Consider the following 25,673-nt stretch of genomic DNA (forward strand, 5'->3'; position numbering starts at 1 on the left):
AATCAGAGACCATATCAAGTACGTGATCACCGGTACTCATGGCGGGCTTCTTCCGGTGCTCTGCCTCGCCTTTGAAATGCTTGCCTTTCTTTCGACATTGATGGTTGGTCGGGAGAAATCGACGATGGCCCAGGTACACATTCTTCCTGCATCTGTCCAAGTATATACTTTCGGTGTCAGCTAAACAGTGCGTGAATGCGTGGTATCCCTTGTTTGTCTGTCCTGAAAGGTTACTGAGAGCGGGCCAATCGTTGATGGTTACAAACAACAACGCATGCAGGTTAAATTCCACCATTTTGTGCTCATCCCACGCATGTACACTGTTTCCATTTCACAACTATAAAAGTTCTTCAACTAATGTCCTTAGGTACACATCAATGTCGTTGTCGGGTTGCTTAGGGTCTTGGATGAGAATTGGCATCATAATGAACGTCCGCTTCATGCACATCCAAGGAGGAAGGTTATACATGCATAGATTCACGGGCCAGGTGCTGTGATTGCTGCTCTGCTCCCCAAAAGGATTAATGCCATCCGCGCTTAAACCAAACCATACATTCCTTGGGTCACCTGCAAACTGAGCCCAGTACTGTATCTCGATTTTTCTCCACTGTGACCCGTCAGGGGTGCTCTCAACTTCCCGTCTTTCTTACGGTACTCACTGTGCCATCGCATCAACTTGGCATGCTCTTCGTTTCTGAACAGTCGTTTCAACCGTGGTATTATAGGAGCATACCACATCACCTTCGCAGGAACCCTCTTCCTGCGGGGCTCGCCCTCAACATCACGAGGGTCATCTCGTCTGATCTTATACCGCAATGCACCGCATACCGGGCATGCATTCAAATCCTTGTACGCACCGCGGTAGAGGATGCAGTCATTAGGGCATGCATGTATCTTCTCCACCTCCAATCCTAGAGGGCATGCGACCTTCTTTGCTGCGTACGTACTGTTGGGTAATTCGTTGTCCTTTCGAAGCTTCTTCTTCAATATTTTCAATAGCTTCTCAAATCCTTTGTCAGGCACAGCATTCTCTGCCTTCCACTGCAACAATTCCAGTACGGTACCGAGCTTTGTGTTGCCATCTTCGCAATTGGGGTACAACCCTTTTTTGTGATCCTCTAACATGCGATCGAACTTCAGCTTCTCCTTTTCACTTTCGGACTTTTCCCTTGCATCAACAATGACCCGGCGGAGATCATCATCGGGCACATCGTCTGGTTCCTCTTGATCTTCATCTTCCCCCGTTGCAGCATCAATTTTGCAAAAGAAGGGACAATTCCTCAAAAATGATTGCCAAATCCCTCCATTCCGAACTCTATATCTAACCATTTATAGCCACCCAACCTTTCAATGTCATGCAAGAATCTGTGTACATGTGTGTCTAAAATCCGAACTACTCCCAAACTTTTGCTCTCAAACACACACCTAAGTGCGCATTATTTTGTATTAGAAGAAACACCCAACAGTGTGAAGGTCTTGCAGCCAAACAAATAACAAAAGGCAACAACAGGGAAAACAAAAATATAAAATACTACAAAGACCAAGAAAAGAAACCCGAAAATTGTACAGCCCCACAAATCAGGGAGCTGCCCAAGGCGAACTGGTCCCATTTTAGTTCAGACAGTGTGCTTTCATCATCAAGTTTTGCAGGAGATTGCTAGTTGAACGAATTTATCAAGATTTGGAGAGGCTAATGATTAATGAGCCCATAATAATTTGAGTGAAATGATAGAAGAACATTGTAACCACAACCTGAGGGAATGCAACACGAAGATCTTCTAGAAACTTTTTTGCTTCCTCCCCTGCAACAGTACTTTCATCGATCACAATTCTTGCAATTTCACTTTCACCTGAAGAAGAAGAAGAATATAAAAATATTAAAATGGTGAAGTGGATTAGGATCTTTATCGACAGTATCCACCAAACCGTGTGAAAATGGGACTTCAGACAGCATTTTCATGGTAGTTACAAAATAATGTCGTTCAGGATTCGACCTTGATAAGCTCAAAACATTTTGAAGTTGCTATACCAGGTAATTTTGCGATGAAAGATATATCACACTATCTCAACACCTCACATGTCTGAGCACTAAATGCCGTAACTGACTGATTCTACAGGAAAGCAATCCCTCCACTCTCTCTTCCCACTTATATGAACTACAACAGCTGACACCTACGCCAAGAATATGTCCGCACACTCTCACACATAACATTCCTCATATAGGCACCAACTACTGAGATAGAATTTTGTCTGTACATTTTTCAGGACTTTATAGGCCAAACAAATAGTATAAAACTAGCACAGGACAACATTTAAAGAGTGTCAAGGATATTACCGAGAAAATCATGTAGTTGTCTCCTTGCAGTTTTATGAGCATGGAGAAATGCCGCACATGTGTAACATCCTAGCTCCAATCTTTCTATTGTGAAGTATGTGATAAGCCTTTGTGGCAACCTGCTCATTTGAAGGAAGCTATAGTAATTTGAGAATTGTACATTGGACCGCAACACCGTCCAATCGCATAATGGTTGACTAGAAACAAGATCCTTAGCTTCGTCAACAGATCTCATTAAAATAGTTGTTGTAGATTGAGTTATTCGTCCCTCTTCAAGCATTCCCCAGTAGGCGGCTTGCACACCTGACAGAAATATTTGCTGTAATCTTTTTAAACTAATCATGTTTACTCCCTCCATTCTCTATAATTGTACATGGCCTCAAAATTATCTGTTTCAAAATCTTTTATGAGTGTGGTTTTGTGATCTTTTATACACTGAGTAAATAACCGTGTAGTTATAGCAATATTTTCACTGGCGACCCTACTTAAATGCAGTGGAAGTCGTTGAACAGTTGTGAGTGCATAGACTTCTCATGAACTTTAAGATTTAGTGCCTCATTGGTGGACCATAGATAGATACAATGAAACAGATGTAGTAGTATGAAATTGCATATACTCGTACCTATTTCAAGATAAGTAAAATCAATGACGAAATATTAAGTAATAACTCAAGAACAAAAAAAAGGCAAACAGAAGGATACAGAATGTTAATAAGATACGCAAAACTCATATATACCAAAAGTCCCTAACATAGCTAATGAAATATGTTCCACATAAAAAAGAGTGATGTGTTGGCCCGAATAAAATCCAAATTCCAATTCATGCAGAGAATATGTACCAAAAGTATGACCAAGCCAGAACTAAACGAGAGCCTACAGTTTAGTTACAATCATGTACAGTAACATTGTGTGTGTGTGTGTGTGCGTGTGTGTGTGTGTGGCAAAACGTATGGTAAAATTGTGGGTGCTTGCTACCGCAAGATATTCGATAGGATATTGATGGCAAAAATTGATACATAACATTTTATATATGTAATAAGATATACTGTAGGTCTTTAAAATTTGCCATCTAGCTCCTTGGAACTCCTGAATTGCACATCTAACCTACTAAAAAAGTTAGTGGTTTACCACAGGTCCAAAGCACCTCACACTGGTGTAGAAACCCTTATAGAGGAACTATACATTAGTAGCGCACCTCAGAAGTGCCACGCCATTGGTATCTGCACAAAATACGAGTGGCATGTTCGGATGTGCACATGCCGCTAATTAAGCATCACTGTCACGAGCCGACAAAATTGCACGCCACTAGTAAGTGGTACCCAGCAGTCCGTCCTGGCATAAGTTAATAGTGGTACTTGGAGCACACCACTGCTACGAGGAATACTCGTGGCGTAACAGGAACGCCACTAGTAACTGGTGTCGGGCCAGCTTCTGAACCCCAATTCCTGGTTGTGGGGCCTTTTGTCGGCACGTCACCAGTAAGCCTTATACTAGTGGCGTGTCACTTTGCGGCACACGCCACTAGTAACATATGCATGGGTCCAGCTGTACTCTCCTTTGATGGCACACCACTAGTTAGTATGTTGCTTATTAGTTGTGTGCTCACTATGAGGCAAGCCATTAATAGCTCTACTTAAATAATCGAAGTGGGCTCAGCGAACACATGTGAGCCCTCTCCTTTCCTCCTCCTCTCCTTCACTTTCTTGCTCCTCACCTTGTTCTTTGCTCCAACTCTCCCTCTCACCTAGATCACCTCTTATTTCTAAATCTAAAAAATTAATTAGGACTAGGTGTAGATTTAGATGGCTACCTAACTAATTAACCCATCTAGATCTAATCTTTATCTATCCTCCACTCCCTCACATATATTAAAATTCGCTTGTTCTCTCATCCATTAATAATGCATGGTTAGCTTTTAAAACAAAGGGAAGGGGAGCAATCAACCAAACATCAAATTTAATCAGCATGTTATCAGGCAACTAAATTGCATACCATTCAAAAGCCGCACTCGAGTATCCAACAAATTCATGGTATGTGTGTGATCATCTTTGTCAGGAACATCATGAGGATGTGCTCGTACATCTTCCAAGTTACTCAAACATGTGATATATCTCTTCACAGTAATCCAATCAACTGTCCCAAGTTCCTCATCATCCCTGAGATCACCAAAAGCCTCGAATGCCTTTTTTAGCATCCCATATCTTGTATACTTCAATACACCAAGCTACAGTTGTAGGAAATCAGAGTAGAAAATTGGGCATGAAAAGAACATAACTATGTTATTTCATATTCATCAATGATATCAAACTAGCTTTGTTTCTGGTTCAAGGTGGGAGTCATATCAAACCTATACACCCTTGAGTAGATAATAGAAGAGTCTTAATAATAATAATAATAATAATAATAATAATAATAATAATAATAATAATAATAATAATAATAATAATAATAATAATAATAATAATGGAAGGCTGTGAAGAACTTTTGAAGCTACAAGGGATCAAAGGGTTCAACCAAAATACATAATATTACTTATATTTTTTCATATTTTTCATGTAAAGTTCACAAATCTAGCATAGATATTTGGAGTGATCTCCATGTCTGTAAATAACTAGAAACATTGTAAGAAACAAATAGACAGAACCAACATCTTGAGAATAGTGCATCTTTGTGCTGACATAGGTTTGATCCTAGTGGAGAGCAAATAAATCTAGTTGATACATTATGTGGGGAAAATAAACATGTGTGCCTTGTTGTCTTCTAAATAATGCCTTGTGTGTGCTAGTACTCTCAGCCATATTATTTATGTACAATGACTCGATTCATCACTATATGTGTACTGAAGCACCCCTTGATTTAGTTCTCAAAAAGTCACCAAAGCATGCAAATGTATAGTTAAGCTAAACCTTTAATCCCAAGATCTAAACATATCATAGGGGCTCAATTGCATTTAGTTCAATAGTTTAAGAGCTCTTTCATCCTCCGCTATCGGCTACTCCAGCAGCGGTGGACACCCATTTCTACCGCTGTCGAGCATTTCGGCCGCGACTTCCACCAACTTTGCCCCCTTCCCACCCTAGCACATGAGATGTTGTCTGGTACGCAGCCCCCGGCACCCCAATGTGAATGCGCATGAGTTCGAGCTCCTCCATAGTGGCTCATTGGCTTTTAGCTCCTAAGTCGAGGTTGCATGTGGGCTTTCTGACGGTCTGCCACCTATATGCATTTGGTGACCGTGGAGGTGCAAGCATCGTCGGCTTGCCTTGCTTCAGTGTGGTTTGTCCAGACACGTTGCCTCTGGTTCATGCGGCCGATGGAGACCCCTTGTAGACGAAGTGTAACCACCTTAATCAGAGTTGTTCCCGCCGATAGCAGGCCACCCTCCCCTCCATGTTCATCCGGTCAGAGCTCCCACAAGACCTAGAAGGCATGTGCTTCAACCCTTCAACCGCTTGGAGAAAGATCACTTCGTTGAAGAGTGCACTAGGGGGACGAAGTGTCTTTGTTGTGGCGGTCCTAGGCACACGACCTACGAGTGCAACCGCCCCCACACCCCTTTGAGGGGGACAACGTGTCTGCTGCATCATGCCCGTAGCCCAGATCGCATGTCCCTTGGGGTGTCAGCCTTTGTGTCTCCAGTGAGAAAGTGCTCGGCCATCGTTGCTCCTACGCGCCATGAGGAGCCAGCTTGCCAGTTGGCGTGGACGGTTTTGGTGCCCCCTTGACCGCTGTCCCACCACGCCACGTGATCCCTCTCAGGACTATGGTTCAGGAGGCTACTCAACATTGTCTAGTAATCTCCGCGCATGTCCCTCCACCGTCCAAGTCATCAGTTCTCGTTCCCATGCAGGCAGTGCCATAGCCTTCCTCGGGTGATCCTTCCCTCTTGCCCTAGGAGGACACATGTATCGTCCATCGCTCGGCGACACGAGATGCAAAAGTGTCCTATGGTGGATCTTGATAGTTGTGGTTCCCTGTGACAGGCATTGAGTCTCCTTCAAGCAAGTCGGGGTAGTGGTGCTCCAATGTTGGGCGGCATTGGGAACGTGGCTTTCTCGATAGTTACTCATGGTGTCTCCAACAAAGGTGTCCTGAGGCGTGGTTCTGGATGAGTAAACTCTTGACAGAGATGGCTTCACGTTGAGATTCTCACTGCCGAAAAAGGTAGGACAATGCTCTTTCGTGTGTTATTGTGGTTAGAGGGAATTCCACCGCTGGCTTGGAGTGGCGCCATGGCAGAGTCCATCCTTGGCTCATCATGCACCATGGAGTGACTTCGTACATATCGATATGACCAGCCGAGAGGACTTGGTGTGTACATCTTCATGTGTATCTTGGATCATTGACCCAAGCCTAATTACTCGCGAGAAGCTCCTCTAGCCTTTGTTGCCGTTGCTCTCTACCTCTGACTAGGGGGCGTGGATGCGGCTTTGGTGCTGACAACTGTGGGGCCTATAGGATGAACTTTGAGTCGGCAAATCCAATCTCCATATTGTCTTTTGGTGGGCCCTCCCAGGAGTTGATAACTTCAAAAGTGGGGTCTCCAACCGTGGGATCGGTTGTGATGGTTGCCTCTCTGTGAGCCATGTTTAAACTAGCCGATGGGGTCCTCGAGAAGAACGCGTACACCCACCCCTTCCAGGTCATCGCCCGTTTCTAGGGTGGCGGCATTTCACCAAGACCTCGATCCAATCTTAAGGAGGCCTATTGTGTGGTAACTAGTAGCTCGTGGACTTGCTACCTAGGAACAACACGAGGATCGTCGATCAGCAAAGAACATCGCATGCTAATCTATTGCCTAAACCTAGTGCACCAAGGTGAGACCATCGGAGACAAAGTGTTGTAGGATTATATCTCCCTCTTCTCCTAGACATTGAGTCCTTGCACTTCACCACAATCGTAGCATTCTATGGCTAGGAGCTGATTGTCCTCCTGCTCTTGGGGCTATCACCTGTGGTTGCAGCAGTGACATTGATACTCAGCGTTGCTGGATTTGGTGCTAGACATTTCGATGACTTCTACACCGACCAAGCTGCTAGCGTGGAATGTGTGGGTCCTCAATTCTCTGTCTCGGCGCATGGCTATCTTTCAAGTCATATAATCTTCCAATGCTACTATTATATGCTTCCAGGAAACCAAATTGAAGGTTATTTTTAACTAAGTTGTGCGACACTCCTCATCGTGTGGTACGCGTAGTCATATCCTCTTGTCCTTGGGGTTTTCCTTAAGTCACATTCACCTGGTCGAGGGTGTTGATTGGTGGCTCACGGGAGCATACAGTCTCCAGGACGATGACGGGACAATCTCTTTCTCTAGGAGATTAAAGGTGCCTTTGATTTTGATTTCAAACTGTAAAATATTTTTGGGACTTTAACACCTCACAGCAAAACGGGCCGTGTGTTGCAACGGGAGAAAAAAATCATAATCTCCAACGGCCATGACCACATTTTGTTGCATCACCCAGATATACTATCACTCTCTTTTTTGTGAAATTGCGAACAATTTTTGAAAATCATGAACATTTTTTAAACTGGTGAACATATCTGAAATCGTGAACATTTTTCAAATCCGTGACTTTTTTTTACAGATTTTCAAACATTTTCTAAAATCATGAACACTTTTTGAATTCATGAAAATTTTGTACTTTTTGCAAACATTTTTTAAGAAATTGTGAACATTTTTTAAAACATTTTCCTTGAATAGGCGAGCATTTCCAGAATTGATGAACATTTTTTGGAAATTGGTGGAATAATGTTTGAAATTCATGAACATTTTATTATTTAACGAACATTTTATGAAATGTGATCATTTTTTGAATCAGCGAACATTTTACGAATCAATAAACTATTTTGTAAGTCACGAAAAGTTTTTGAATTTTTAGGATATTTTTCAATTCATGAACATTTTATGAATTGGTGAAATTTTGTTCAATTTCATTAACAGTTTTTAATACACAAATTTTTTTAAACATCATGAATTATTAAAAAATATTTCAAAATTCTCATTTTTCTTAATTTTGTGAACTTTTTTGAAGTCCCAAATTACTTAATGTTGAAAACATCGAAGACGGAAAACAAAAACAAAAAACAAAAAAATTACAAAACAGGTCGCCCGGACATGGGCCCGCCCAAAGAGGCGCTATGTGTCTTGTCCCAGCGCACAGTGCACAGTATAGAAGGTTCTTACTGGATGGGCCGGCCCAGGCGGGGATACCCCTGTGTGAAACGTTTTTTATCACTTGTGGCATCAGTGTGTAATATTTTGCAACTTTGGAGGCAATTTCGTTGACATACAGCTAGAAGTAATAGCCCCTTTATTATGAGGTGTAGATTGTCAACCCATACCCATTAGACAAAATGGAATCAATCAGTTGGTGAAGGATGGTCAGGTTTCGCTAGGCCCTAAATGCGGTGGAGCTCAAGGAAGTGTATCTCAATGGGTGTGATGTACTTGGTCTAACTTGCATGATCACATGACTAGAAAACTCGATAGAGTGTTCTCCACATTGGAGTGGGAAGAGCTGCACCCACTCCTCCTCGAGCTCCACACAATCATGCAACTAGGCAAGTGTTTTAGGTTTGAGTGCTTTTGGCCCAAGGCTGAAGGTTTCCAACAAACGGTGGTTGTTGCTTGGCACTTAATGCCCTTGACTGGTAACCCCTACCTCATGTTGTGTGCCAAGCACGGGACCACGACTAAGTGCCTGACTACCTGAAGTGATCGTTGAACCTGTAATATCAAGCTATCGATCATCATAACCCTTTGAGTCATCCACAACTTAGACGTGGCTGTGGAAGCGAGGACTCTCTCGCATGAGGAGTTTGGTCTACGCAAAATCCTAATTGGGACTGGCCTTTCTTGTGTCCATTGCTAGGCCAGTGGGAGCTTAGACCGAGGAACCTCGTCCATGTCCCAATCAAAATATTCTCTAGAGCCATGGTGAATGGATTGACGACAGTCTTCCCAAGCTTGTTGGCATGCATTGGAGTGCCAGCATACATGGTCGTTGCTAGCGTTTCTTTTATTCCCCATCAAAAATTCAACTAACCAAACCTGTTACCGGAAATTCTAGTGACCAAGTGATAATTTGATATCGTTTGAAATAATTTGAACTTAAACTACTAGATAATGCCAAATAAGGTTTGTGTGCATATTCTATTGTAACACTGCTCTTGGCCTACCATTAGGGTGCGCAAATTATTATCTAAAGTTGCGAGATCAAGTCCCCATTTGCAAACTATATTTTTTAGAGGTACTCAAGCTTAGCAAAAAAAAGGTTTAGTTCAAGGCACAGAAATAAAGACTCGAATCCGAGTTGCTAGAACGAGGCGTGTTGACTAGCGCGGGAAATACTTCTTGTATACAATGGGTTAAATTTAGTATATTTTGCTTGTCAAATTTTTTGAATTTGAAAACCATTTATAAAGCTTAAGAAAAAGTGCAAAAAACTGGGAAACCGGTTTTTTCAGCTCCTCCAAAAAAGAACCCATTATCGAGAAAAAAGATATGGTCGTTGCTTACATGAAAACTTTATGCTCGAGCAGTTCATTCCTGGATGATTGCAGGCACTCAATTGGCCATCAAGGGTTCAGTAGCATAGGCGATGGCCCAGGGTGATGTGGAACATGTCGAGTCTCTCAACTGGTTCCAGTCATTTTGGATTACCAAGTTAATTAGACCATCCGTTGAGTTTTGTCAGGCATGGAACTCTGGAAGACACTATTCATTGGCCTTAGTACCAGGATGGATCCTATTCTTCCCGCTCTTGGTATGCGGTTCTGTTTGCGGGCAATTTGGATGCCACGATATGTGTCATCGATCTTCTGAGATTCATGAGCGCCGCTAAACTTAGACGTTGGACGTTAGACAAGCTGGCATATCGTGGACTGCTAGACCAACCGACTGCCCATTTTGCCATCAGCATGATGTATGAAACACTGGCTAGTTGTCGTGCAGTGCAAGAACTTGATATAGTGCCCTCCTTAGAGCAACCAGCCTGCCAGACAAGGCCCCTTCATCCAAGGACAGCCCCGACGAGCGGGGTCGTGCTGTCTAAGAGCCTGATTTTTAAATCTAAGTAAGTCGATTTTCTCATCATTGATTCTTTTGTCAAGATTCATGCTATCTTATTTCCCTTTATTCTGTTTCATGCCTTTTTGGGTCTATATTTTCGACTTGCCCCCGTTTGGGGTTAGTCGATTTTCTTATTGGGCTTGAAGCCCCTTACATGTTTCCTCTTTGTCTTCAAATTTTTAATTTGTTTTTATACAGTTTTTTCTTTTTTTAGGTTTTCCATTTTATCGGTGTTTTTGGGATGTTGGGTGAGTCTTAATGTATATAAACAAACACAAAATATTAGAATGAAATTTGCACTATTATATTATTATTTTTGCATAATAAAAAATGCAATTTCAATACAAAACTGTGTGCTAGTTTGTTTTAAGTTTTACTTTAGTTTTAGTTTTTCTTAAAGAATAATACCAATGCCACTAACTCATTATTTCTTGGAAACCTTCATTTTTCTGAGTTAGTTTTCATTTTGTTTTATTGTATTCCTTATTTAAGGGTAATACCAATGCCACTAATTTATTATTTCTTAGCAAACTTCTTGTTTGAGAAAATTCCATTATTATATGTTGATTCACGATATTATAAGAAAAGTAATTTGGGTGTAACTGGTGTGCAAATTTTGTCATTTTTAATTTTCTTTTTTCTTAAGGTGTAATACCAATGCCACTAATTCATTCTTTCTTGGAAACTTCATTACTTTGATTTTTGTGTCTGTGTAATTATACGTGCATACTATACAATGTGTGTGTAAATCATACTCGAGTGCGAAAATTGCACTGTTATATGCTTATTATTTGCATATTACAAAAAGTTTATTTTTTGTGCAAAGTTGTGTGCAATTTTTTTCAATGTTTTTTTAATTTCCTTTTTCTTAAAGGGCAATACCAATGTCACCGATGCATTCATTCTTAGAAAAGTTCATTATGATGATTTTGACTTGCTTTTTCATTTTCATTTTCTTGTTAACACGTAATACCAATGTTAGTAATTCATTATTCCTTAAAATTTTCATTTTCTGATTTTATTTCAGTTTCATCTTCTTTCTTCTGTAGGGTTAATACTAGAGTCACTAATGCATTCTTCTCATGAAACTTCTTATTTGCGAAAATTCCACAACTATATGATTATCCCTGCAAATTCTAAAAGCATGCAATTTATGTGTAAATTATGTGCTAACAATTTCACTATTTTTAATTCATTTCTACTTAAAGGTCAATACCAATTATACTAATTCATTCTTCCTCAAAAGATTTCATTATTTAAATTTTACTTTACTTTTTATTTCATATTTTTTTCTTAAGGATAATACCAATGCCACAAATTAACTCCATATTATTTTCATATTCTTTTCTTTTTGGCAAAAATTCGTCCATTACTATATGATTATTTTGGCATATTATAAAAACCATAATTTATGTTTAAATTTTTTTATTTTTTTATGTTTCTTAATTTTCTTTCTTCTTAAAGGGTAATACCAATGCCACTAATTCATTCCTTTTTAGATTTTTTTTGCACAAAGTCCACAATTATATGCTTCTTATCGTGTATTATGAAAAAGCTCAATTTATGTGTAAATTGTGTCAATATTTGTCATTTTTTATTTTCTTTCTTCTTGAATAAAAATACCAATGCCACTAATTCATTCTCTCTAAGAAAACTTCTTTTTTGCGAAATGACTATTACTTGCTTATTCTTGCATATTATAAAATAATAATTTATGTGTACATTGTATGCAAAAAATTATTTTCTTTACTTTAAAGGGGAAAAATAAATGCCACTAATCCATTCCTTCTTTGCAAATTCTATTTTGAATAATTCTACCATTGTATGCACATTCTTGAATGATATAAAAAGCATGAATTATGCGTAGATTTTGTCATTCTTTTTAAATTTATTTCATTCCCTTTCTTCTTGATGGGTAGTACAATTTCTTTTTTCATTCATTCTTCTCTCTTATTTAATTTCATTTTTGTATGCAAGTCTAGTGGGACTAAAAATCCTCGAGAAAGTGGGATTTTTTATGTTCTAATATGTTACACATAGTTTCATTTTATTTTAGATTTGTATTTGTTTAATTTAGGGGTAATCTACTCCCATGATTCATTTATCTTGTTCACCTTGATTTTTCATTTGTTCAAATTTCTATCAAGTAACCCATTCCTAGAATTTTCTTCTATTGAAAGAACATTGTTGTTGTTTTTTCTGCCTTTGAGAAGTCGTAATCGGTTTAGCACGGAGTAGACTTTTTCAGCCTAATTGGTATTTTTTAGTATTGTGGTCATCTTTCTGAGTAAATTCACGAGTTAGGTTGTGTGAGGGAAATAAACTGAATCAAAATTGTAGTCAGTTGGTTTTTGTTGTATATGGTTGTTTGTTTTGTTTGATATGAATTGAATGGCAGCTGAAAATGTGGTTGACCAAGACGAAATTTTAGTCATCTGGCCATTAGTCGGTCCCTTAAATATATATGCCATACACATGCTACATATAGTATTTTTTCCGAATTTTAAGAATGGCCTCTTTTATGGATTTATGCACAAATAAATAAATAAAATTCATGCTAGGCATAGTCTATAGAAAAAAATGACATTTGATAACTTGTAAAGCTAACCTTAGTTGTTGTCAATTTTCCAAGACCAAGTAGGTGCAACAAAAATTGTGTGGTAGAACCATTTATAGTCAATGTCAGAAACATAATGCCACCAGTCAAGAACACAAACTGCAAAACATTTATAATATCAACGAAGCTCGAATGAATATTTCATATGTAGTTTCTAGGAAAAAGGAAAGGACATATACCATTGTTCCAACTTCTGGTTTAAGATAAGGTTGAACTGCATCACTAGCATGCTAGTAAAAGTATTCCAATAAATATATTTGAAAATTATACAACATGTTAGTTTAAGAAAAGATGTAGACAAACATAATGGTAAAACAGATGAGTGACGATAGATGGCATTGGCGCAAGAAAGTTAACTTACTTTAACAGATAGAGAGAGTGATAGAGCAACTGCCCCTCGCAGCCCTGACCAAACAAGAACTATTGCTTCTTTGACGTCCATGCCATACCCAAAGTGACGCAACAATGGATACAAGACAATGACAACCAATGCACGCGATATTTGCACATACACATAGAGGAGAAGAAGGAACCCCCATGGAGTACCTAAAATAGCAAGAGATAAGAGCCTTATATGGACAACACAAAGATGGGTTAGAACCAAGCTTGTAATTCCATGTGGAAATAAATTGTGTCAGACAGTCAGTTGTGTGCACTTGTCAGAGGATTTTGTCCAATGACTTTTGACTACTCGTGGCCATAATGAATAGGAAGATTACACATTGCACCATCATAAGCATGATGATAGTGGCACATGATGAATGGATAAAAAACAAATGATCTATAACCCATTCGTGGAAAATTTAGTAAACTTTAAAAAAACAATTGGTAATGGTCAGAAGTAATCCGTAGATAAGTAGCCCACGTTGGATGAAAACATGTTAACACAACCCGATCTAAGAACAAATGTGAATTGATCTTCGTAAGCTCATGAAACATAGTAGTGATTGATCTTTGATAACTCTTGAACAAGTCTCTACAACAAAATCCAAATTTCACAGAAGCGGATGGATATGTCTCAAATAGTAAGAAGATAAATTTATGAAGTTAAATTATCGAGGCCTTTGATACTAGTAAGTCTAGTATTAGATAACTACCATCACATTACCAAAATTGAATCCCCGCAAATACCCCAAAAATAAAGAAATGCACAAATTGTAAATGGTAGACGCATAACCTGATGGACTTACGCAACTACTTTCACTATTCAAAATAATCTTTAAACTCTGAGTCTCTGACATGTCGGTGTTGTAAGGTCAAAAGTCTAGTTTTATTCAAGTAAGAAAGGTCTACTATATGGGGGGGGGGGGGTTCAACAGAGTCGATACATTCCACCCAGCTTGTTTTGTCCCATGGTGCAGAAGCTCAAAAAACAGCACATGTCTTAAAAGCCCAAGTTCCAAACATATGTGGCATGTATTTATTTATTTGCAATACCATGATGAATGGTAAAATGATTTCACACATGATAGCAGAAAACAAACAAAAATCTTGTGGAAGTCTAGTGGAAGTGCTTACATAGTGCCTTTTGATTAACAATGAAAAGTATATACAGATACATGAATATCCATACCATGCCTCTCAAAATGGATATTATCTTGTAGTACACCATCTGCAATAATAACCCCACTGGTGGGAATTCAGATGTATTAAACATTATGGAAGTATCCATATTAAAAACAATATCGTACCAAACAAAAGCAAGCATGGTTTAGTTTAGCCAGGCAAAAACTAAAATATCAGAAAGTATTATTTTTATATATGTACAAAAGTTCAAAAAAGTTGTTGATACCTCAGTATGAAAATGAGTGTGTTCGCAATGTAAGCAACAATCTCCCTGAATACAAGTACAAAATAGTAATCAGACATGAAGTTCACACGTCTCATAAAACATAGAAAGAAAATCTAGCATGAATTGGGAAATCTTGTGTGTCTCCAACAGGGAGAGCACACATTTTTATTACCACATGTTTGCACTTTAGCCCTCATAGAAGTTACCATTACAAAGACACTCCAAGAGAATAAATAAGTCCAATATATGATGTCTTAAATTTGAATTCATAATAATGCATAATTTACTATGAACTAAAGGATCCCAATGTACATTCTATAAACAAATTTTGTCTGAAAAGAAAGAGACAACAATGCAATACCAACACTTTGCCATAAACAATAAAATTTGTTGTTGATGCTTCCGGGTGTCGTTTAAAATAATCATGCAATTTAATTTGGTATTATGGACTCGGCAATAAGTTATGAATGCCATTTCAGGCCATTGATGATTAAATTACATGGTTATTGAAAACTATTTATACAAATCTAAAGTTTAGACAAATTAATAACAAGCTTCTACTAGTCAAATCTCATTTACTATATTTATGAGAGCAAATGGTATAAATATAAATCTACTAAATCTCAGGCTATGCTCATTGAAATAGAGGATGAACGGCCTCATGGTATTGATTTGATACATGATCAACAATGAACAAATTAATATATTTGCCTAGGAGTATTAATGATGATGATAATATGTTGAGAACTTTGATCTTTGCTGACAATAGAGAGTGGCGTATATTGCTTGAACATACCAGAAATGATGTAATATTTGTTGGCCATCACCCTTAAAACAAGCTTTTGCAAAACCAGCATAAAACCTATCAACCTCACAAATTCAGTATTTGAGGGGAGATTGTAGAATATTCTAATCAGAATGTAAAGACAAGTATTACTAACATCCCCAAGGTCATGACAGCCAAGACACCAGAGACCTCCAATGCATCTTGCGCCTGATACCAACAAATATTAGCAACAGAAAATAGCTCACAAAAAACTAGAGGCCTGATCAGTGATAACATCTTAAGGAATCTCCAAAAAGCCAACCCTCAAATCGCCCGCATATGTCTGGACTAAGCTGTCCGGGCACACTTTTCCATCCAACATGGACCGTACACATTCGCAAATGGGTCCAAGTGTTCGTTTTCACACAAACTGGAAAGGAACTAGGGTGCTTTGCAGGCGTCCGGGCCTCCGCCACGTAGGAATCCGACACCCCTGGGCCACCCAAAACCACACCCTGAGCACGTGTCTTTGTCCCTTCCCCCTTGCTCTCCTTTGCTATGAATTCGCTTCCTTCCTAGCCGAAGCCGTCGCTGTACCACCTCGGCCGCCTGCCATACCCTTGTCGGACCTTCGCCACGCCACCTGTCGCCGCGCCGCTTTGCCTAGGCCACTACTTTACCTCTTATAAGTTCAGCGCGCAGGTCATCCATGCGGGTCACGATGCTCGGTAAGTGTTTGGCAAAATCCCCATGCTATTTTTGTGACGTTTTTTCTCCCTTATTATAGAAGCAACAGATTCAGACATGGAATACTTGTATGAGAACTACGCTAAGCCTTCCAACGACTCAACTAATAAGCATGACTATGTGGATGAAACAACGATGATGCAGGTGGTCCTTTTAGACGCGGAGCATGCGGAAGAGCATGCTCTCAATTTTAAAGGTCATCGAGTGCTGAATCAAAATAGGGCACGGGGGAATTTGATGCGGATGGGTGACTACTTTGCCTGTGATGCCCTATTCACATACAATTTTTGCCAGTGCTTTCGAATGCGGAAAAATGTGTTTGATTGCCTCTACAATGGCGTCTGGCCTACGATGACTACTTCATCCTGAGGAAGGGTGTCGTAGGAAGAATTGAATTATTTGGTTACCAGAAGTGCACGTCTACATTTCAAACGCATGCATATGTCACAGCCATAGATTTTTGGGTCGAGTACCTCTGTATGTCCAACAGCACATACAGAGACACCATGGTCAGATTTTCTACTATGATGGTCGAGGTGTTTGGACCTCACTACTTGAGAGAATCAACTTTCGCAGACAACGAAAGGCTCATGGCACTCTCGAAAGCAAGATGATGGCCAGTATCCATATATCTCTTGATTGCATGCACTGGAGATGGATGAACTGCCCATATGCTCTACAAGGGCAATATAAAGGCCAAGTTAAGAAGCCCACCATCATTTTTGAAATTGCATGACAGGGCCGCTGCACTTGACACGCTTTCTTTGGCATACCCAGGTCTCACAATGACATCAATGTATTGCAACGGTCTCCATTGTTTGCTAAGTTAACTGAAGGACAAGCTCTTCCGTGCAACAACACTGTCAATGGGCATGACTACAACAAGGGCTACCGTCCGGTTAATGGCTATCCTCCATGGGCGACCTTCATTGAGACCATATCTGATCCATTTGGTCAGAAAAGATCTCACTTTGCCCAAAGACAAGAAGGAGCTAGAAAAGATGTGGAGAGGGCATTTGGAGTGCTCCAAAATGTTTTGTAGTTGTTTAAGGACCTGCAAATATATGGGATCCGGAGACCTTGTGGGAGATGATGACATGTGTTATCATGCACAACATGGTCGCGGATGATGAGGCTGAAGATCCTGCCGGAGGTCCACTTTGAGAACAAGGGTGATCCTATCCAACTTCCACATCAAAATCCCACCACATGTGATGATTTTGTCCAAATTCATCACAAATTCGGCATCAAAAAACTCATGAGCAGCTTCAGAAAGATCTGATTGAGCATTTGTGGGCGCTTAAATGGGACAACCAGAACATATGTGCGAGTTGAATTCAAGTTTGAACTACTTTATTTCAAAACTTAGTTGGATTGTAGTATTTACATTTGAACTAGCGCCGCATTTTAATGTTTTCACTCATCGAAGACTTGATATGTTATTATTTGAGTGTTGCGGAATTAAAAGAAACAGGGCGGATGTTTGGGGGACAATGTTGGATGGCCGGCTCCCGTATCTGGGTCTGCAGACAGATATTGTGTCCGTTTTGGGGGCGCATTGGAGATGCCCCTAAATGGTCTGGAATTTGTCTTGCAGCAGACATTAGAGGGAAAAAAGTCATGCACAAGCAATGAAAGCTCCAATCAAGAATATTGATATTTATTTATCCGAGACAAACATGACAGCTCATATGGATTTAAGCATGATAACTTCAGTTTAATGGTACACAGTTAATGAGTCCAAAAGCTGGAAAGAAAGTAAACTGGATGGACTAGGTTAGAAATGACAACTGGACCATCTCTTGGTATATTAAAATCTAGAACTCTATTCCTCATCATTTTTACTGGAAAAGCCAACATTCATTTTTAGAGTTTCAGCTCCCCACCCCCACCCCCCGAACCCTATAAAAATGCATCAATTGATGCAGAGGCCCGGATTGTTGACCTCCTTTTCAAGAGAGAGAAAAATCAGTTTACAAGCAAAATTACATTCCAGATGTTGCAAAAAGGACTGCTTGACAATCATTCCATGACTGGAACTGGAATTTTTTTAAGGCAGTGAACTATTTCAAAACAGTGAGCAAATCATGTCCTGGTAGACAAATATGAGAGTTTGATATGTTTGTTATCAGATTATCTTACAGTGAAGAAGGCAATATAGCTGGCAGCGAGAGTAAGTGAAATCTCTATGATTGTATCATTGAAAATAAAGCTCTGCCATAGTACTGATGCAATTCCAAACGCAAGGCCCAGAGCAACACTGGTCAAAGAAAATACTGATTAGCATAGTAGCATGGCTTTGTATCATCTAGTTCAAACTTATATATTGTTCACATACGCTCCAAATGAAACTTCTGACAAGAACTTTAATATGGACCCTGCATCAAAAGTTCTTCCAAGCACCATGCGATAGAATAACTGATAGACAACAATGGCAGTCCTATGAAAATGCAAGGTCATTTAGTAATCTCACATGAAACTGTACTTGTATAATAAATACTTCAAAACTTGGTGCGAAGCATACATTCCAAAGTGCTTCTCCTAATAATGTCTAGACACATCTAACATAACACAAAAACTTGTAATCTATATATTGAGTAACTCATTCTAATTTGGTTCACCAGAATGGAATTGCTCATAGAGGAACAGAGAGACAAACAGGAAAACAAGCATGCAGTCTAAGAATCAAAAGATGAACAATTCGTGGGCCATAGTACCATACCCATCATTCATTAAGGATTCTCCTTCAATTATTGTACTAAGCTTTTTACTCGCACCTAGGTCTTTTAGAAGTGCAACCACAGCAACGGGATCGGTTGCACTAAGAAGTCCACCAAACAGGAATGATGTTTCCCAGTTCCAACCGTATGGTAAAGTAAGCTGTGGAAAATTGACTAGCTAGTCTCAGAACAATGAAAGCAATGGCCTAAGCCTGTTATTAATCCAAGTACATACCTTTACAGCAGTGCCAAGCAAAAATGTTGAGATCACCACACCAGGAACAGCAAGTAACAACATCTGTGCCATGCATTTCTGCAAAGTAAATAGTTTAGCATACACTGAAAAAACATACATGCAACTGTAATGCTATATAAAAATTTAGAACAAATAACTGGCAGGGAAGAGATAGGTATTAACACAACCAAAACTACAAACGTTTATGATCCTGACTGCAAGAAAAGTTAGAGAAGCGAAAAGTGAGGTGTGGATTATGGTTACCAAAGATTATCTGCATCGAGGGTCGTACTAAGGGGCAGTCACCTTATGACTGTTTTTCCCATTTTGGGAAAATTCTCCTATTCCCTTTTGGTTTGGTGCCGGTATTCCACCTGGCGCGTGCTGTAGTATCACTTTGGCATGCGCAAAAGCAGCCAAAAGAAAAGCATGCATGCTTCAGAAATGTTGAAGTTATAGAATATTCAGCTTTAACTTCAAAATTTTGAACTTTTAGAAAACTAGGAATTTCAACTTTTACAAATTTCACGAGTACAAAAGGTCGACTTGGCTAGACCTGTTCACCCGTCGGGCCGAGGCAAGCTCGGGCTGAGCCAGGCCAAGCCTGACCCGAACCCAAAAGCCCGATGGGTGAGAGAAAAGACGAGTAAAAAAAAAGTGTCCATATTAGCATCGTATGCACAGCATTTTCGGGGGAGAAATGGCATGCATGAGGCCCCACCCACGTCGCGGCAGTGGCCTGTATCCAATTCGCGCTGTGACCGTGCCCGCGGTCCGCCGTCAAGGAGCAAACTCACGTATCAAAGTACGCTCAAAAAAAAAAAACTCACGTATCAAAGCACCAGCTAGCTAGCTTATGAGTTATGACACCAACTGGATGGATAGCCTTGTTAAGATACCTTAATTTGGTGCACTTCCATGGAGAAGGAGCTCTCGAAGAGAAGGGCGGGAAGGAAAACAGCCAGAAGAAGATCAGGATTTATGGCAGCCCCTGCAGGCACGATCAGCAAGCACGATCAGCACTTGTGGTATACATCCAGTCTAGTCTAGTCCAGTCCAGGGTGGGCTTACGTACAGATACGAATGCCAGCTCCAAGCTTGCCCAGGCCATGCTTCGTTCCGTACTCTGAGCATCGGGGAGAGAAAACAAATTACAAACTGGCGTTAAGCGGAGGGTAAAGGACGAGCGGCAGACCAAGGCCTCCGAGGGAGACGCCGAGGACGAGGAGGGCGGCGGTGTAGGGGACGCGGGTGCCGCGGAGGAGGTGGCGGCAGCCGATGCCCAGCACGAGGGACACCCCAAAGAACAGCACGGCGTCGTCGGGGCTGGACCCGGGCTCCTCCATCGTCGCCTCGCCGCCGAGGAAGGAGGAACAAACCCAGGAGAGAGGAGAGCAGCACTACCACTTCCTTTCTTTTCTCTAGGGCTCTTCAACAGTTCCTGGAGAAGAACACGTACGAGCTGGCTTCATGCATATATAGATCATTTGTACGCTTTTGTTTTTTTCTCCCCTTGGAACTGAGGAATCGCACTGCTTTACGTATCGCTCACGACCGTTGCTTCGTTATGCTTAGTGAATGATGCATGTGCGCGTTGGAGACAGACCGCATACGATGCTTTGGTAACATGGACCATACGAATTGAACTCCCCCTCGGAAATGCTGTGCATATGATGCTTTGCTATCTAATGGTGGGACGATGTTGATATGGATCAGACAGATTGAACTCTCCCTTGAAAATGGTGTGCATACGATGCTTTGCTATCCAACGGTGCTGGTAGCACGCTAAAATGGACCATTCTTTCCATATCGAAGCTGCCGGCCGGGAATCGATCCACTTGGCTAGCTCTACTTTGGCCGTCAAATTTCCTCTATGTAACCACGGAAAACTATATACCGCTTAGTCACTACTGGAATCGGCGAGTTTATTGAGTGCACAACTCTTTGCTAAGTGTTTTTTGTCAGGTCATCGGCGAAGGACTTTTTAAACCTAAACCGAGTGCGCTTCAAAAATACTCAGCAAAATATGCACACTCGGCAAAGCCTGTGCTTTGTCGAGTAGAGGCCAGAAAACACTCGGCAAACGCAATGACACGTGTCCCTGCTCACCCCGGTTAACCGCGTGTGATGATGTGGCCTCGTTTGCTGACTGTTGCATGTCTACCATACGGCACTAAGCAATGTATTTTTATTTTCTTTTTAAAAATGCCGCACAATCTTGGCCGAATGCCCGCTATAAAACACTGACAAACTACCCTTTCTGCCCTTATATATCCTCCAGCATTCGAACATTTTCTCCCGCCCTGTCTTTCCCGGCCTTTCTCTCTCACCCTTTTTCCCGGCCTTCCTCTCATTATTCACTCTTTCCAGCCCTTTCTCTCCCCCTCTCTCTTTCGGCCCTTTCTCCACCCTCCCCCCTTTGTTTTCCGCCCTTGTTCTCCCGCTACTTTCTCTCGCTGAGTGTTTTCCCACCACTCCTCTTCTATCCTTTTTCTTTTGCCCACATGACCATACATATAACTTGAGGACTCTCTGGGGATATCACCTTCTCCATACAAGAATGGAATGACATCCTTTTGTTCGTCAAATACAAAACAACCGGATGAAAATGGTTTATTCAGCGGAGACTGGATATTATTTCACCATGATGTCCTCCATGGCCTTCACGAGCCTCCACTGAATATATACAGTCTCATCTGGTTGTTTTTTTGCACACGTGTTTTTGGTGATCCTTCTGTTGGTCAAATACGATAGTAACATGAAGATTCATTGGTTGATGCCATGCATCTTCTCCATACAATAACTGAAAAACATCACCCAGAGAATTTCTCACGCTACCATAGTATTTCACCATGATGTCCTCCATGCACTAGTAGAAAAGGGGCCATTTGTCCCGGTTCATAAGGCCCATCTGTCCCGGTTGGGGAACCGGGACTAAAGGGTCGTTACTAATGCCCTAGGTATTTAGTCCCGGTTCTTATACTAACTGGGACAGATGGGCCTCCACGTGGTTGCTCCGGCGAGCCCAGGCACGAGGGCCTTTGGTCCCGGTTGGTAGCACCAACCGGGACCAATAAGCTTCCACGCGTCAGCATTTCAGGGGCTGGTTTTTTTTTTGAAAGGAGGGTGGTTTTGGCGTTTTGGGGGTTAATTTAGGTTGGTATAGGTAGCTAATTAATAGAGATGTGTCCTCTCTTATCTCCGTGCTACTGCTACTGCGATGCCTAAACATGACTTAGATTGAAGTGAGGCAACATGTGGTGCATGTCGAAAGTAAAACTAATCCTAACTTGATCAAGTTTGGATTGTACTACTTTCGACATGCACCACATGCATGTTGCCTTCACTTCAATCCAATCCATGTTCATTTCACCTGCTGATATATAATAACTCTTCATGCTCGCATCATGCATCATCATATATAATAACAAGTCTACTAATCATCATCATACAACTTCTACTCGTCATTAATAACAAGTCATACGATCATCATCCTCATAGTCATCGAACCAACCCTACTTAATTGTTCTTAGCACATGATCATCAGTATTAGGTAGGACCTAAATACCCTCTTTAAGGTAAAATAGCATAAAACAATATAGACCCTAACTCTCCATTGTGGAGAATGGAGATCATCCTGTCTCCAATTCTTGCGCTTCGCTTCCTTTTGCTTCCAAGAACCTCCTTACAACTGTCCATACATTGTTTCCATCTTTTGATTTGCATGTCTCCATTCCTTTTAGAAATCTGGTATGGACAGTTGAGATTCGTAGGATGACCTGGATGTATGTTCAAAACATTAAGGCTACCTTTCTGATACATCAAATGAGGCACACAATTCTCTGGGATTATCTGTTGAAAAACATAGTAATAACTTCATAGTTAGCAATGATGTACTAGTTTTAGAAGTATGCAAAAGATGCACGGATGTCGTAATAGTAAAAAATCTTACCAGGGTATCTCCATGGTAGTTACCGTAGTTCAACACATGCACTAGTGGCACGTATTGACCATAATGTTGAGGAGTTTGATTGTAGATATTGTAATTCTCAATGTCAGTGCAAAATCTGACCAGATGATTTTTCTCCTTGTAAGTAAATTCGGAGCCATCCGTGTAGTGGGTTTTGTCTACCATCTCCCGCACATTCTTTGAAGAATGAAAATAAGCTGTCAATGGAAATAAGCTGTCAACTATTTTGAAATAAACAATATAAATTAGCTAATAACTATGTTTGAGAAACCCACATAGCGGTAGAATTGGAGGCGTATCAACAAGGACCCAAATGTCCATATTGTCTTGCTCGATTTCAGGATCACCAAGATCCATGGTGACAAGCATACCCTCATCAAAACCATACATCTTGCAAAGTGCTTCCATTTTTTGCAACCAAAATGGGTTACGCTCTCAGAATTGTACAGCTTTACTTCAAAATCCACATCATGATGAGTCCTTAGGTGAATTTTCTTTGTTTTGAAACTTTCATGGTCTTTAAAACCCATCCTCTCCAAGACATAGCGCCTTGCATGGCATGGGATAAGCTACTCGAATTGTAAAAGATGAAAATTACACGTTGAAATAGTTGTAGTCATGCTTAATTACGAAAAAACACTTGTCGTCGTTGCGTACCGTTTCAACATCGAAGGTCTCCTCGAGCTTAATGCTGAAGCGCCAATCATCGTCCAGGTGAGGCCTGTCGCAGAGACCTCGATCGTCGTGGCACCAGCTGCACTCCCCCAGGAGACTTTCGTCGTCTGATGACGACATTTCCTACGTTCATAATTCAAAAATTAAACTTGTACAATTAAATATATGTACTACAAAAACTAAATTAGATCATTATTATTCATCATGGGTTGACTATCGGTCTATCGAGTCTTTTCTTGAAAACTCTTAGCTCATGTGGTGTATATATTCGACTCTCGGTGATGGCCGCTCCTCACTTTGTCCCCGAGTGCATTACACCAAAATGTCTAGCACACAGGAACGAAGGAGAAGCGACCCCCACGACAACAGTCGGGATTCTTCGTCCTCTACTATATATATGGTGGAACTCTCCCTCACTGATTCCTCTCTGACATTTGCGACCGTCGGTGATGGTCGTTACTCCTTCTTGCCCTAGTGCATAACAAAGGTCTAGCACCCAGAGAAGAAGGAGAAACGACCCCCACGACAACAGTCGGGATTCTTCGTCCTCTCATATATATATATATATATATATATATATATATATATATATATATATATATATATATATATATATGTGTGTGTGTGTGTGTGTGTGTGTGTGTGTGTGTGTGTGTGTGTGTGTGTGTGTGTGTGGTGGAACTCTCCCTCACTGATTCCTCTCTGACATTTGCGACCGTCGGTGATGGTCATTACTCCTTCTTCCCCTGGTGCGTAACAAAGGTCTAACACCCGGAGAAGAAGGAGAAACGACCCCCACGACAACAGTCGGGCTTCTTCGTCCTCTCATATATGGTGGAGACTCGACAGACTTAAAGTCAACCCAAAATATCGTTTAATTATCTTTCTAAAAAAGGATTTGGCTGGTCTCACCTCGAGGTCGGAGGGGGTCGGTGACGGGGACGATGGCGGGGATGATGGAGGGGGGCTCCTAGATTTCTGCGAAAACAAAAACCCTATAAGCTATCAACTAATCATATGCATACGCCTTGCATAGTGCTCTCCAATTTTAGCATTCAAAGTAGGAGTAGTTTTCCAATTTGAGCCTCCACTGAATATATACAGTCTCATCTGGTTGTTTTTTTGCACACGTGTTTTTGGTGATCCTTCTGTTGGTCAAATACGATAGTAACATGAAGATTCATTGGTTGATGCCATGCATCTTCTCCATACAATAACTGAAAAACATCACCCAGAGAATTTCTCACGCTACCATAGTATTTCACCATGATGTCCTCCATGCACTAGTAGAAAAGGGGCCATTTGTCCCGGTTCATAAGGCCCATCTGTCCCGGTTGGGGAACCGGGACTAAAGGGTCGTTACTAATGCCCTAGGTATTTAGTCCCGGTTCTTATACTAACTGGGACAGATGGGCCTCCACGTGGTTGCTCCGGCGAGCCCAGGCACGAGGGCCTTTGGTCCCGGTTGGTAGCACCAACCGGGACCAATAAGCTTCCACGCGTCAGCATTTCAGGGGCTGGTTTTTTTTTTGAAAGGAGGGTGGTTTTGGCGTTTTGGGGGTTAATTTAGGTTGGTATAGGTAGCTAATTAATAGAGATGTGTCCTCTCTTATCTCCGTGCTACTGCTACTGCGATGCCTAAACATGACTTAGATTGAAGTGAGGCAACATGTGGTGCATGTCGAAAGTAAAACTAATCCTAACTTGATCAAGTTTGGATTGTACTACTTTCGACATGCACCAC

General features: G+C 40.8%; 1 protein-coding gene across 2 annotated transcripts; it reads right to left on the minus strand.

Moving 5' to 3' along the window:
- Positions 1-1,233: 1,233 nt before the first annotated feature.
- On the minus strand, positions 1,234-20,869 carry LOC125526672 (sodium/hydrogen exchanger 8-like). 2 transcript variants are annotated; one of them, XM_087542788.1, is made up of 17 exons: positions 20,480-20,868; positions 20,360-20,410; positions 20,184-20,275; positions 19,285-19,362; positions 19,052-19,209; positions 18,668-18,769; positions 18,472-18,589; positions 15,758-15,810; positions 15,613-15,678; positions 14,817-14,861; positions 14,598-14,653; positions 13,386-13,570; positions 13,204-13,254; positions 13,016-13,123; positions 4,327-4,558; positions 2,336-2,638; positions 1,238-1,850 (listed from the first exon to the last, which is right to left on the minus strand). In XM_087542788.1, exons 1-17 carry the CDS (start codon positions 20,628-20,630, stop codon positions 1,675-1,677), a joined length of 2,025 nt encoding a protein of 674 aa, XP_087398914.1. In that variant the 5' UTR covers positions 20,631-20,868; the 3' UTR covers positions 1,238-1,674. The 2 variants fall into 2 exon arrangements, with proteins under 2 accessions (XP_087398915.1, XP_087398914.1); XM_087542789.1 differs by lacking the exon at positions 18,668-18,769 and having other exon boundaries at positions 1,234-1,850; positions 20,480-20,869.
- Positions 20,870-25,673: the final 4,804 nt, after the last annotated feature.

The sequence above is a fragment of the Triticum urartu genome, chromosome 2A (genome assembly GCF_056163025.1).
Source record: "Triticum urartu cultivar PI428250 chromosome 2A, HENAU_Tu73, whole genome shotgun sequence".
NCBI classification, from domain to species: domain Eukaryota; kingdom Viridiplantae; phylum Streptophyta; class Magnoliopsida; order Poales; family Poaceae; genus Triticum; species Triticum urartu.